Here is a 15,302-nt window from a genome sequence, read left to right on the forward strand (position 1 = left end):
GGGACTGGCAACCTTAAGCAAAGTGGTTATTTGACCTGTGGATCAGCCTGTGTGTTTGGTGTTACCAGTTCAAAATGTGCACATAAGGGATGATGATAAGAAAAACAAAAATAGAAAATTCCCTGATATATAGCATCAAAATGAATGAAATACTTTGGAATAAATTTAACCTAGGAGGCAAAAGACTGTGATGAAAACTACAAAACTACAAAGCAGCACAGCACGGAGCCTGCTTCCGATCCTCTGTCTCCTTCTCTCTCTGCACCTCACCTGCTCACACTCTCTCTCTCAAAAATAAATAGACATTTAAAAAAAAAATCTTGAACAAGACGTAAGAAAGACTATTATAATAAACTAGTGGATTGGTAATGAAGGCCTAAAGTAAATGTGTGGCAGTAGGGTTCAATATTTCATGATTGGCTATATGCGATACATGAAAAAAGAAGAACCTAGAAGGACTCTTAAGTTTATAGCTGATCAAATAAATTCCATTCAATGGATCAGAGAATAGAGATCAATTCATAAATCTCAGGTGTCTATAGAATATTTTAGAAAAGATAACAAGAAAGTAGAGAGATACGTTAGTGTGATGTTACAAATAAGTCTGGCTTGGATACATAGATTTGGAAGCTGTTACGAAAATTGTGTCCTCCTCCTCCCCACCAAAATTCGTATTTTGAAGTTCTAATCCTCAGTACCTTAAAATGTGCCTGTATTTGGAACTGGGTCTTTAAAAATGTGATTCTGTTAAAATGAGATCATTAGGGTGAGCCCTATTCCATTATGACTGGCATCTTTATAGAAAGAGATTAGGATACAGACAGGCGACCATGTGAAGACACAGGGAGATGACCATCTACAAGCCAAAAAGAGAGGCTTCTGAAGAAAACAACCTTGCCAACACCTTGATCTTGGACTTCTAGCCTCCAGAATTGTGAAAAAATTAATTTATTTTGTGTAAGCAACCCAGTCCATAGTACTTTGTTATGGCAGCTCTAGCAAACTTATACAGAAGTCATTAATACAGGTATAACATAAAAACAAAAGCAGAAAATATAATCCTGGAGTAGCATGTAGAGTAGGAAGTTAAAACTGCTGAGCACAGCCCTCCAAAAAAATAGCAAATTTTAACAGCAGAATATGAACAGCGTTTGAGATGCTCAATATAATGCTGAGGAGGCAATAGAATATAGTTTAATACAAATTAAAAATAGATTATATATGTACATATCAAGTGCTAAAATTAAAAAGACTACTATGTGATAATAAAGATGTGGAACAGTGGTGGGCATGAATATAGTAGTTAAAACCAAGAATGTAGATGAAATTATCTCGAAAGAGAATGAATAGAAGAATCCCAACAACTGGGATAGAGAACAGTAAGCCTACAAAGGAGACTAAAAAGGGAAGTGGGAGGAGCTAAAGGAAAGGTGGCAAATGGGCAGGAGAAAGAAGGGAGATGTTAAAAGAAAGAGGATACAATCCATATAGAATACCAAATACACACATATATGTGGCACAGAGAAAAGTAAGCTTTCCTAATAAAAAAAGATCTCCTCGCTGGGTATTTTAACTGCAGATATTTAAGCCATTTTCTATTTCTTGACTAAAGGGAAATATATAGCTGGTCCCCATTGGACAGATCACAAGGCAACATACAATCCATGTGGCCCTTATATAAATAAGTATCTAAAATAACTTTTCTCTTCCACTAGGTATGTTTCATTCATTAAGAAACAATTTACAGTTTCTCTTGCGCGTGTGGCATAGTATCTATGATGATCAAATGATGGTTATGATAATTTAAGATTATTATATCAAACAAATATATTCATCTATAATACCAAAATAAGCACAAAATAATGTATACAAATGAAAGAAAAGTTTAGGCAATTTCAACAAGGCTAGATAGACCTTGAAATTATCCTTGAATTAATTTGCCATTAATTTGTTTAAAAAAATATAAACGTAAAAATAAGAACCTTACTTTCAGGATTTTCTTTCTGCCATTGACTGAGTTCAGCAGTCAAACATTTCACTTGCATAATTAATAATGACAGCTATAAAAAAAATCATAAAACAAAGTCATTTCTTACAGAATTTTTATAGATATTCATGAAAGTGTAGACATTCTTAATACTTTAACACAAATTCCTAACATAAATGGCTAACATAAGAGCCATCCAAATTATAAAAAACTGACACTCCAAACACAATCCTGCTTTAAGCCATACTAATTATAGTTCAAGTCTTAAGAAGTTTTCAATTCTACTTTACCACTCAACCTAAAATAAAAGGACCTAACCATATTACTTTTATTTCCTAAATACTACTATAAAAATATAGGGGCACCTGTCTGGCTCAGTCAGTGGAGCATGGAACTCTTGACCCTGGGGTTGTGAATTTGAGCCCCATGTTGGGTACAGAGATTACTTAAAAATAAAATCTTTAAGAACATAAGATGGTATTTCTTGCCAATAATTTTTAGACAAACTTGCTTTAGGGGCACCTAACACAAAGTAGGACAACATGTGTTCTAATTATTAATAAGGTATCTTAATTGCAATTATTCACTAGCTGGCTCCATCCGTAGTGCATGCAACTTTTATCTTGGGGTCATGAGTTTGAACCCCATGGTGGGAGTAGGGTTTACTTTAAAAAAGATAAATTTGCTTTAAAGATGCTCTTTAAAATTAATAGGTATGCAGATAAGAGTAAACAAAGCAAGCCTGAGATTATTTAAAGGTTTGCTTTCAAAGTTGGCTCTTGACTGGCATCTGGAACTTGTATTTTGAGATCATTCCCACCAACCTGTTAAGTGACTCATTGTGTCTAAACTGTTTTTGTAAGGAATATGACTGAAGCTGAACACCTGCTTTCCTTCTGGAAGCCTGGTATTTTGATAACTGCTAGGCAGAGGGTGTCTATGTGACTAGCTCTCACAAAACACCTTGGTCGCTGAGTCTAATGAGGTTCCATGGCAGAAAACATTTCACACAGTCACAACTCCTTGGGGGAATTAAGCATATCTTGGATGACTCCAATAAAAAAGGACTCCTGAAAGCTTGTATCTGGTTTCCTCTGGACCTCACCCCATGGTCCTTTTCACTTTGCTGATTTTACTCTGTATCCTTTTAACATAGTATATCTCAGCCATGAATATAGTACACACTAAGTTTTGTGAGTCCTCCTATGAATTACTGTGAGTCCTGTGAATTACTCCTGAAAGTAATCTGGGGAACCCTCAACACAATAGGAGAAGATATATTTTTTAAGTTTATTTATTTATTTTTGAGAGAGAGAGAGGGAGAGACAATCCCTAGCTGGCTCCACGCTGTCAGTGTAGAACCCAACACGGGGCTCAAGCTTACGAATTGTGAGATCATGGCCTGAGCCGAAATCAAGAGTCGAACGTGTAACCAACTGAACCACCCAGGTGCCCAATAGAAGATATTTTGTGGATCCCTCAGATAATGTTATTATTGACTATCTCAGGATCCTGATTCTTTACAACTATATAAGCACTTCCACCTAAATCAGTGTTTGTTTGGTTCACTGCACAAAAAATTATTCAGGAAACTTACAGGTCCAATCCCTAGTGATTCTGATTCACTAGGTCTCAATTTCTATGATATAAGAACCACGTTTCCCAAGAAAACCAGATGATAGCTTATTTACTGTATAATGCTGTTTCAAATACAATATTCAGTTTTATACTTTATAACAGAACTCTGCATTTATTGATAAATGCAACATTTTTAAAATAAAAGATGGCTTAATTCTTGATTAGACATTTTTACATGGAAGACCTGACCTGATATGATAGGCACTTCCAAAAGTGACACATTAGTTTTTCCTTCTTTTTCTATCTCTCTTACTCTCATTATTATTCAGTATTATTATGCTCATAGATTTTTATTTTTATTATTGTTATAATCAATCAAGGCCATTATTCCTTTTCAAATGATATCATATTTTGTGTTTTGTGAACAGTGCCTAAATATTTTGCATAATCTATATTTTTTTCAAATTAGTTTTACACTGAATGACACAAAAGAAACTTAAATTACTAATAGTTCACATGTAAGCTTGATTACAATCTGAATGAAAAATAAGTAGGAAGAAAAAGGCCCTCAAAAAAGCTTCTGTATTACATCTCACTCTGTGAAACGGCTCTGCTTCTGACTTCAATTGTCTGCTGCTCTAATAGGCCATGAAGCGCATGAATCCCCAACTGCAGCTTACTGCTGGCAGGCGCGCGCGCGCGCGCGCACACACACACACACACACACACACACACACACACACACACCTTCCTCACCTGCTGCCCTTGTAACAAAATGAACTGGTTTTTAAAAGTAAAGTGCATGATTTGGAACTCAGGAGTACTTTCAATTAGTTCTTACACTTTCTGACATGCTCCTACAAGTTTTAGAAAACTTTCTTTAGGGGCGCCTGGGTGGCGCAGTCGGTTAAGCGTCTGACTTCAGCCAGGTCACGATCTCGCGGTCCGTGAGTTCGAGCCCCGCGTCAGGCTCTGGGCTGATGGCTCAGAGCCTGGAGCCTGTTTCCGATTCTGTGTCTCCCTCTCTCTCTGTCCCTCCCCCGTTCATGCTCTGTCTCTCTCTGTCCCAAAAATAAATAAACGTTGAAAAAAAAAATTAAAAAAAAAAAAAGAAAACTTTCTTTAGAATCATTTGTATATTTGACTTTGTTCTTTAGAATTATCACTAAAACTTCTAATTTTTTATAATGTCAAATACATCTAAGTTTTCTTTTATACTTTCTTGGTTTCTACTTTTAGCCAAGAAGTTTCTCCTGTCCCTAGACGGCACAAATAGTCTCCTAACTTTTCTTATAAGACTTCTATGGCAATCTATCTAGAATATATGTTTATGTAATGAAAGACAAAGCTCCAATTTTATTTTCTTCCAAACAGATAACTAGTTGTACCCCTATTACTTATTAACAATTCATCCTTTTCCACAAATGGGCACTATCATCTTTGTCATATTTTAAATTCTTAATCTGTTGCATTCTTCCTTTGGTATATTCCTAAACCAATTCTTTAGGGCTCTATTAAAATAGATATCTTAATCTTTGTTTAAGCATCAGTGAAGTCAGTTAAGGTTCTACACATATAGTAAAAAAAAAAAAAGAAAACAAACTGGCTACTGTACCTAACACAAAGTAGGACAACATGTGTTCTAATTATTAATAAGGTACCTTAATTGCAATTATTCACTCAACAGTTAAATATATGTGTAACTGTTAAGAGATAAATAATAAAGAAAATATTCCTTATTTAAATATATTTATTTAGAGTAAATATATATAGTAAATACAATATATTTATAATAGTTCATTCAAAAAGTATTTACAATACTTCTCTTAAATCAGAAATAATATTTTCCAAATGATTAAGCATATGGGTATCAACAAAGCTATTATATGTGGGTTAATATAGACAAATAATATTCTTATCCAAAACACAATACATTAAACTTAACTATTTTTAGGAAGAAAAAAAAGGATTCATACCTGAGCATTTGAATCAGTGAGTGTCTCAGTTCCAACAAGTGATAATTTTTTCTGACACTTCATTTAAAAAGTAAATAAAACAACAAAACAAAGCAAGTAAATAAAAATGATTCACATACTATAACCTTTTATATATAACAAACAATTCCCTTTCTTTTATATCAATGTAATATTATACAAATATCTGATTTAAGAGAAGAGTTTAAGTTCCTCACTTAAAAAAAAATGTTTACTTACTTATTTGAGAGAGATTGTATGCATGAGCCAGAGAGAGGAAGGAGAGAGAGAGAGACAGAGAGAGAGAGAGAGAGACAGAGGCAGAGACAGAGACAGAGAAAGAGAGAGAATCCCAAGCAGGATCAGGGCTCAACGTCATGATCAATCGCAGTATCATGACCTAAGCCAATATCAACAGTCCGAGGTTTAACCAACTGAGTCACCCAGGCACCTCAAGTTCCTGACTTTACAGGCAAGAGGATCATGAAGGCATCCAAACAGGTCTCACGGTCAATATATCAAAAGTAAAAGGGGATATTAGATATTCTATATTCTGTATAGAATGAAATAATGAGCATAAGAAATAAGGACAAAAAAATACAAACATAGCTAGGGTAAATTAGAAGCTAGGTAATGGGAAAATAGGAAATAAGAGAACAGGAAGGAAAGCACCATAGAAAAACAACAAAAGAGATAAGAAAATGGTTAAGATCATAGGAAAATAAAGCCTTCAGGAGACATCATTTTTGTTCCATTCAAAAAAAATCTACAACCATTAACAGTGATTATATGATTGAAAATATGGGTAATTTAAATTTTACTTGTGTACTTATTTCTAGTTGCAGTATCTTTTAAAAAAATTATTTTTAAATTCAAATTTCTATACTGAAAAAATGTCAAAAGCATAAAAAGGAATTATTTAAATTATCTTGAAAATACACTATAATCAGAGTACCAAGGATTTACATGAAAAAATAATTTTAAAAAAGAAAAAAGGGGACAAAAAACAAATAATAACCTGCCTTAATCTAAAATCTTACTGCAAAGAATGGGATAAGAAAAGTTTGCGGCCTGTTTCACACATTATGCTATTTTGAGTAGAAAAAACTTTTCCAACACACAGTAGTGTACCAGAAGTGATACTCACTAACTCAACATTTCAAAGACAACATTTTCTATATTAATTCATATTTTCACCCAAACTCCATAATTATGTGTCCTCACCACTTCTCTACTCTCTATCTTAGGAAATAACCTGACCAACCTCCTAGTGGCCCAAACCAGAAACCTGAAAGTATTCATAATTTCCCTCTGTTTCACAACAATTAAGTTCCACTCATTTTGGCCCTATCTCCTTAGTATCTCCTAAGTCCTCCTTCTATATGCAGTGATAGGATATGGCCCTACAGTATTTCTTATCAGGATTAGTAAGTACTAGAGCCTCCTAAATACTTCTTCTATCTGCAGTCTCAATCTTCTATATTCCATTGTCTTCAAAACAACCAAGCAATTTTCCCAAACTGCATCTTTTCCAAAAGATTCATGTTTATAATGCTTTAATTGCTCCCCACAGTACAAACTCAACAAAATCCTTCATGTTCTTGCTCCTAATTATATTTCCAGCCTCACTCCACAGGTCAATCTCCTCCGAACTTACAAAGCCATAATATTCTATCTAAAGTTCTCTAAACTCTTCCAACCTTACATATTTTGTTCCTTCTGCTTTATATACCTCTCCTACTTTCAGAAGCTAATTTCTATTTATCCTTTAGAAATTAATTCAGTTATTACTGCCTTTAGAAAGCTATCCTTGACCCTTTCTATCTAGGTTTACTACTCGTTTTAAGTAGTCTTTGTATTTCCACCACAATACTTCTAACATAAAAGCAATGGTCTCTATTACATGACAATCTCCTTGAGGGCAGGGATTGCCATAATTTTTTCTCTTTCTAGAGCTCACCTGGCATAAAGTTTCTTGAATAAATGCTTACAGGTTTAAAAGCTATATAAATTTTTACTGTATAACATAACAGCTTTCAGGACCCAACATAATTATTTTTCTTAAGTCTATTATTGAAATGGAAAGAAATCTTATAGTAATTAATATATATATCACTTTGACCTCTTGGTACTTACTTCTTCCATGTCTTTCCACATTTCGTCACATTCCTTAATAAGTTCTTCTTCAGCATTTGTAACATCTTCCATATCTGTACTACTATCTGGGTCTAGATCTTGCTGATTCACTGACATGTGCCTTGTGATTTTTTTAGCCTTATAAGAAAACCTGAAGTAAAAATATTTATTCATTTAACAATAATTTCTTGAACACCTATCACCTGCCAGATAGTAAGCTAGGAACTAAACATGTAAGAGTGAACAAAATGGGTAAAAATCCTTCCCTACCATGGAACTTATATTCTAGTTAAAATAAAGAGACAATAAACCAGTTATATAAGTGGAAATAGATATAATATATATATCAATTTATAAGTGGAAATAATTTTATGTAGGAAAGCAAGACAGGGAATAAAATAGGACATGCTTGGGTAGGGGTAATGTAATTTCACATAATGTGGTCATTTAAGGTCATTGAGAAGTTAACGATTGAGCAAAAAACATGAAGGAGATAAGAAAGTGAGACATGGGGATATTTAGAGGAAGAGGCTCCAGGCAGGAATTGCCAGTGCAAAGGCCCTGGGGCAGGAGTATGATGGTCATGTTCCTAGAGCAGTAAAGCAGCCAGTGTGATTGGAGCAAAGTAAGGCAGAGAACACAAGATGAGGTTGAGAGATTTAGCAATTAGATTATGTGGGCTTTCTAGGCTATTTTAAGGACTTCAGCTGAGATGATAAACGATTAAAGGGTTTTCAATGGAAAAATGACATAAATTGAATTATATTTTAACAGCACAACTCTGGTTAACAACAGGCAATAAGGACAGAAACAGGAAAGTCAGTTAGAAAGCTATTGCAATGATCCAAGCAACTTTTGTTATTAAAAAAGTTTAGGTAAGCAAATGGAAAGATGGAGCTGCCAGTTGGGTACTGAGATAGTGAAGACAGTGGAAGAAACAGAAGCAGCTAGATATGAGAAGGTAATGATTAAAAATTCAATTTTGTACTTGCTAAATATAAGGTGTCTATTAGTGCAGATGCTGATTAAGCAACTGAATGTACATGTATGGAGTTCAAGGGAAAGTTTTGAGCTAGAATTTGAGTCATCACCATACAAGATATGTAAAGCCACAAGGCTAGGTGAGATTACAAAAGCAAGAGCGTACAGACAGAAATGAGAAGAGGTCCAGACCTGGAAAGAATAATAAACAGGAACCACTGAAAGAGTCTGAGAAGGAGCACTCAATAATAAGGTGAAAAGAAAATTAAGAGTATGATAACCTGAAATTCAAAGTAAGAAAGTATTAAAGAAAGGAGTGATGAAGTATCAAATACCAGAGATAGGACAAGTATGATAAAAACAGAGAACTGACAATTTACTTAGTAATATGGATAGAGGACTGTATTTTCCAAAAAGAGTCACAGCCATATTCCAGGTTATTACTCCCTGTCCAGAGGCAGAGACTATTTATCCTCATCATGAACCTGAGTATGACTTTCTAACTGCCTTCACGAATAGAATATAATGGAAGTGACTTCCAAAACTAAGTCATAAAAGGCCATAGCACTTACACCTCTGTCTCAGAACATTCACCCTTATAAACCAGCAACCGTGCTGTGAAGAAGCCTGGTACAAATGTTTGTTTGTTTGTTTGTTTGTTTTTTAATGTTTTTGACAGCAAGTGAGCACGTGTGAATGGGGAGGGGCAGAGAGAGAGAGACAGACAGACAGACAGACAGAGGATCTGAAGTGGGCTCCCCCCGACAGCAGAGAGCACAGAGTGGGGCTCGAATTCACAAACTGGGAGATCATGACCTGAGTTGAAGTCAGACGCTTAACTGACTGACCCGCCCAGTCACCCCAAACTGGCACAAATGAAGAGACTAATGGTGAAGCCCACAGAAAGGAACTGAGGTTCCCAGCCAAAAGCTAGCATCAACAATTAGACATGCACATGAACATTCTGATGATTCACCCCTCAGACTTTGAGACTTCTAGACAAGGGCATAGACATTGCAGAGCAATTGACAAGTTGTCCTACTATATCCTGTCTGAATTCTTGATGCAAAGAACTGCTGAACATAATAAACCTCTAAGTCTTAGGATAATTTATCACAATTTCAATGGAATAAATACACAAAACTGGAGGCCTTTATAAGGGAGTTTCAGTAGAATGGTGGGAGTAAAAGCATGAATGGAGTGTATTCAAGAGAGAACAGAAGGCAAGGAACTGTACATACCTAGTAATATAAAATATTTTCAACAATTTTTTTCTCTAAAGGAAAACAGCTGGAGGGTGATATGGGGTCAAGAAAGACTTTTTTTTAAGTCAGGAGAAAACAGAGCACTTAAATGACACAGAAGGAAATATTGCAGGAGTTGCAAGAGAAAAAGAATGGAATTTAACACCTAAGTAGAGAGACTGATTTAAGATAGAAGTCTATATAGGGGTACCTGGGTGGCTCAGTCAGTTAAGCGTCCGACTTTGGCTCAGGTCATGATATCACAGTTCGTGGGTTTGAGCCCCATATTGGACTCTGTGCTGACAGCTTAGAGCCTGGAGCCCGTTTTGGATTCTGTATCTCCCTCTCTCTCTGCCTCTCTCTCTCAAAAACAAACATTAAAGAAAAGAGATAGAAGTATACATAGTTCATCCATTTTAATGGAAATGTAGGAGGATTGCAAGCAGGTGAGTAGATGTGTTGATAGGATTTTATGGAAGTTCTATTTGGACTGCTTCTCTTTTCTCAGGGAAATGTTAACTAAGGTCATCAGCTGTGAATGAGAATGGGGAAAAGCATTAAGAGGGGCGCCTGGGTGGCTCAGTTGGTTAAGCATCCAACTTCGGCTCAGGTCATGATCTCACAGTTCCTGAGATTGAGCCCCACGTCAGGCTCTGTGCTCACAACTCAAAGCCTGGAGCCTGCTTCAGATACTGTGTCCCCCTCTCTCTCTGCCCCATCCCCACTCATGCTCTGTCTCTATCTCTGTCTTAAAGTAAATAAAACATTAAAAAAAAAAAAAAAAAGAAATACATTAAGAAATGTATGAAACAGCGGCACCTGGGTGGCTCAGTTGGTTAAGCATCTGACTTTGGCTCAGGTCATGATCTCATAGCTCGTGAGTTCGAGCCCCCATTGGGCTCTGTGCTGACAGCTCAGAGCCTGGAGCCTGCTTCAGATTCTGTGTCTCCCTCTCTCTCTGCCCCTCCTCAGCTCATGCTCTGTCTCTCTCTCTCTCAAAAAATACATAAACATTCAATGTTTATAGCAGCACTCTCAACAATAGCCAAATTATGGAAATAGCCTAAATGTCCATCAACTGATAAATGGATAAAGAAATTGTGGTTTAGGGGCGCCTGGGTGGCGCAGTCGGTTAAGCGTCCGACTTCAGCCAGGTCACGATCTCGCGGTCCGTGAGTTCGAGCCCCGCGTCGGGCTCTGGGCTGATGGGCTCAGAGCCTGGAGCCTGTTTCCGATTCTGTGTCTCCCTCTCTCTCTGCCCCTCCCCCGTTCATGCTCTGTCTCTCTCTGTCCCAAAAAAAAATAAATAAACGTTGAAAAAAAAAATTTTTAAAAACAAATTGTGGTTTATATACACAATGGAGTACTATGTGGCAATGAGAAAGAATGAAATATGGCCCTTTGTAGCAACACGGATGGAACTGGAGAGTGTGATGCTAAGTGAAATAAGCCATACAGAGAAAGACAGATACCATATGGCTTCACTCTTATGTGGATCCTGAGAAACTTAACAGAAACCCATGGGGGAGGGGAAGGGAAAAAAAAAAGAGGTTAGAGTGGAAGAGAGCCAAAGCATAAGAGACTCTTAAAAACTGAGAACAAACTGAGGGTTGATGGGGCGTGGGAGGGAGGGGAGGGTGGGTGATGGGTATTGAGGAGGGCGCCTTTTGGGATGAGCACTGGGTGTTATATGGAAACCAATTTGACAATAAACTTCATATATTGAAAAAATAAAATAAAATAAAATAAAATAAAATAAAATAAAATAAAATAAACACATAAACATTTAAAAAAATTTTTTTAAATGTATGAAATAGATATATAAGAGAACAGGAGAGGATAAAATAGTAGGATAACTTGAGATTAAATGTCCACTTGAGACTATTAAATACCCACTAGCGAATATGTCATTAATTTAAAATGGAATTAGAACATGGTTATATATTTTCTTCTATAGTGTAGCAGCATAGGTACAAAGACCAAGTGAAAAAATGATAGTCTTTGACGTATGACCACAGGAATGAGTAACTACTAGAAGATAGAGAATATAATCACTAAAGAAAAAGAGGTCAAGAAAAAGGGAGGCCATATGTGGATATTAAAATCACCACGAAGTATGACAGTAGTGCTGCAGAGGGCTGCAGTGAGCCAGAAGCTAAAAATCTTCAAGAAATGAAGGAGCATGATATAATCTTGCTAAATGACCACTGCAAGGAGTGGTAGGTAGTAGTAGACTCTGATGGCATGAAATGCAAAGTTGAGACAATTTTAAGGAAGTAGACAGACCAAAAAAGAATAAAGATGTCTACCCCACAACACTAAATGCAAACCAGAACAGCCCACTCCCCCAAAACACTTTTATTCATAAGAAACTTAAGTTTTATACTACTTAATCAAGGTCTCATCAAGAGAGATTTTAAAGAAACTTGGGGAGATACACCATGTTCAGAAATTAAATGACTCCATACTGTAAAGATGTTAATTCCTCCTAAGTTGATCTATTGAATCTTAATCAAAATTCTAAAAGTATTTGGGATGCCTGGATGGGCTCAGTTGGTTAAGTGTCTAACTTGATTTTGGCTCAGGTCATGATTTCATGGTTCATGAGTTTGAGCCCTGCATTGGGATCTGTGCTGACAGCTCAGTGCATGCTTGGGATTCTCTCTCTCCCTCTCTCTCTGTCTCTCACTCTCAAAATAAATAAATAAATAAACTTAAAAAAAAAAAAAGTTCTAAAAGTTTCTATTTTTGTGGCACTTGACAAGCAAATTCTAAACTTTATATGGAAGGGCAAGGGGCCAAAAAACAGCCAAGACCCTCATGAAGAAGATGAGAAAACTTGCCTTACCACACATTAAACTTATTAAAAAACTATACTAATTTTTATAGCGTGGAATTAGCACATGGATAGGCAAACTGAACAGTGGAACATAAACACATAAAAGCCTTTCTGGATTCACACATTTATGGACCTATGATATAGAACACAGGTGGCAATGCAAATTAAGGGGATATAAGAACAATCCAAATAGGAGCATATTTTATAAACTATATTGCATTTTTCCCCCAGGTATAATTTGGTCCTTCATAGAACTTCCTCATTTTTTTTTTTAATTAACTGCAGAGTATTTGGGTGGAGGGGAGGGAAAAGGTGGGTTAAGCCTAGATATACACCTCAATCTTTACATGATCCCTACATCCCTCAAAAATTCCAGAAACAGAAATGATAAAGCAGAACATAAAGAAAACATGGAGACATTTTGTTTTACTTGGATTGGGAAAGCATTTCTAACAAAACTAAATAAAATCTCCATAAATTTTTTTAAAATTCTGCAGGTACAAAGATATCATTAAAAAATTAAAAAATAATCTAACACATCCTTACTAAGACACCACACTGTATTTTCTCTCACTGCACTGAGTAATAAACCCAAGTTCTTCAATATCCCACCCCCCAAAAAAAGCTAAAACGTAAAACCTCAAAATTTAAAGAAAATATTTGTAACATACATGGCACTCAAGACCTAATTTTCTTAATGTATAATGAATGCCTACAAATATGAAAAAAAAATCCAATAACCAACCATAAAAAAGAAAACTAATTTAAAAAAGTGATCACCATAAAAGTCAGGATATCAATGCTTTTGGAGGGAGAGAAGAGACAGGAGAAAGAACTTTGATTAGGCTGGGCCAAATGAGAAACTTTTGAGATGATTATCAAAGTTTTATTTCTTGATCTACATGGTGATAAAGGTGTTCACCTTATAATAATTTATGGAATTTACATTTATTTTTATATGGTTTTTTTGATATCTATATTTTACTTTGCAATAAAAAGCTAAATAACAGAAACAATCCAAGAGAAATGAGCAAAGGACAAAAATGGGAAATTTAAAAAAATGAGAAATATCCTTTATATATAGAAAAATGCATTTTTAACCTTACTTATAAGTCATAAAAATGAAAATTAAACAAGAGTCATTTTTCATCCGGACTAGCAATAATGAAAAATTTAATAATAATCAATAATGAGAAGAATATAGAACAAGAGGCATACACTATTCACAAGAGGCATGCACTGTTCATAAACTAATCACTTTGTAAGATAATAAACAATAGCCATTAAAATTTTAAATACATTTAACTTCTGACCCAGAAATTCTATTTCTAGGAATAATACTATAGATAGATATATTTGCTTTAGTCTACACAGGAATGCATACTACAGCATTACTCAAAAAAACTGTGTGAACTCTACAATCAAACTGTCTAGGTTTAAATCCCGGCTTCAATACTTACAAGCTGTGTGACCTTGGGCAAGGCACTTAAACTGTCTCTGCCTCGGTTTCCTTACCTGTAAAATGAAGATAATAACATTACCCCATAAAGTTGTTATGACAATTAAATGAGTTAATATATATAAAGTTCTTAGAACTGTGCTTAGCATATGAAGTTATATCATTATTAGCTATTAACATTACTATTAACAATCTGAAGTCAACTAGTAAAAGACTAGTTAAATACCTTCAGCCATGTACAAAAATGTTTACACTGTTTACGTTATGGGTAAGGCTTTATATCAAAAGTAGGCTATTAGTAAAGCTTTGGGGAGGATCCTAAGTTATAGGCTGATTTTCCAATGAAGAGGGGGGATGTGCCCCTAACCACCCTGCTCACCCCTTGTTCAAAGGTCAACTATATAGTGTTGTATATGAATTATACCTCAGTTTTAAAAGAGGGGGGAAGACAGTAAATGTTATGTGGTTTTTACCACAATAAGTTTTTCTTTCTTTCTTTACCTTTTTTTTTTTTTTTTCTAAAGAAGAGAGCTGTCGAGAAGGCGGCTAAGACATGAAAGCGCAGACCAGGACGACGGCAGCAGGGAGAATGATCCTACCATGTACCCTTGGGTTTCTTGGCCTGCCTAGTTGGTTCGTTCTCTTTCTCTCTTTCCTTCGTTCTTTCTCTCTCTCTCTCCCTCTCCCTCTCCCTCCCTAGAAAACAGTAAGAAGCGCCCACCACCTCTTTCTCGTGTGGGAGAACCAAGAAACTCAGGGAAGAAAACAGTTCCTTCAGCACCTGAAGGGAGGCCCTCAAGTTAGCTAGTTCCCTCAGTTCCCTGCCCCTCTGTCATTTCCCTCTAACCCGCTGGGTTCTAGAGCGGGAGAAGAGCGGGTCACAGGGACTGGCGGGACGTCCGGTATCCAGTTCCCGTGAGCTTCAGGGTCCCACCATCGGCGCTACAGTTCCATACCCTGGGAGCTTTCCAAGTGTCTACCGTTAAGGTGCTCTCCTTTACCCACCTCTTAACCACCACACAGCCACGGACTGCAGGCCACCTCAGCCTGGCTTCAGACAGGACTTCCCGGCCTAGGGCCCCGAGCGCGCGCTGCTTGCTGATTG

The 15,302-nt window shown here is 36.2% G+C and overlaps 1 protein-coding gene across 2 annotated transcripts in view; it reads right to left on the reverse strand.

The window, feature by feature from the left end:
• Nucleotides 1–15,282, reverse strand: part of CENPK (centromere protein K) — a 34,943-nt gene extending 19,661 nt beyond the window's left edge. Inside the window, exons 1-4 of one of the 2 annotated variants that reach the window (XM_045494780.1) lie at nt 15,203–15,282; nt 7,675–7,825; nt 5,542–5,598; nt 1,988–2,060 (exon numbers count right to left, since the gene is read on the reverse strand). In XM_045494780.1, coding sequence (XP_045350736.1) covers nt 1,988–2,060; nt 5,542–5,598; nt 7,675–7,791 — 247 coding nt within the window. In that variant the 5' untranslated portion in view covers nt 7,792–7,825; nt 15,203–15,282. Of the gene's footprint in view, nt 1–1,987; nt 2,061–5,541; nt 5,599–7,674; nt 7,826–14,198; nt 14,254–15,202 lie in introns of those variants that run through there. The other variant, XM_045494791.1, reaches the window with a different exon arrangement.
• Nucleotides 15,283–15,302: the final 20 nt, after the last annotated feature.

The sequence above is a fragment of the Leopardus geoffroyi genome, chromosome A1, assembly GCF_018350155.1.
Source record: "Leopardus geoffroyi isolate Oge1 chromosome A1, O.geoffroyi_Oge1_pat1.0, whole genome shotgun sequence".
Classification (NCBI taxonomy): domain Eukaryota; kingdom Metazoa; phylum Chordata; class Mammalia; order Carnivora; family Felidae; genus Leopardus; species Leopardus geoffroyi.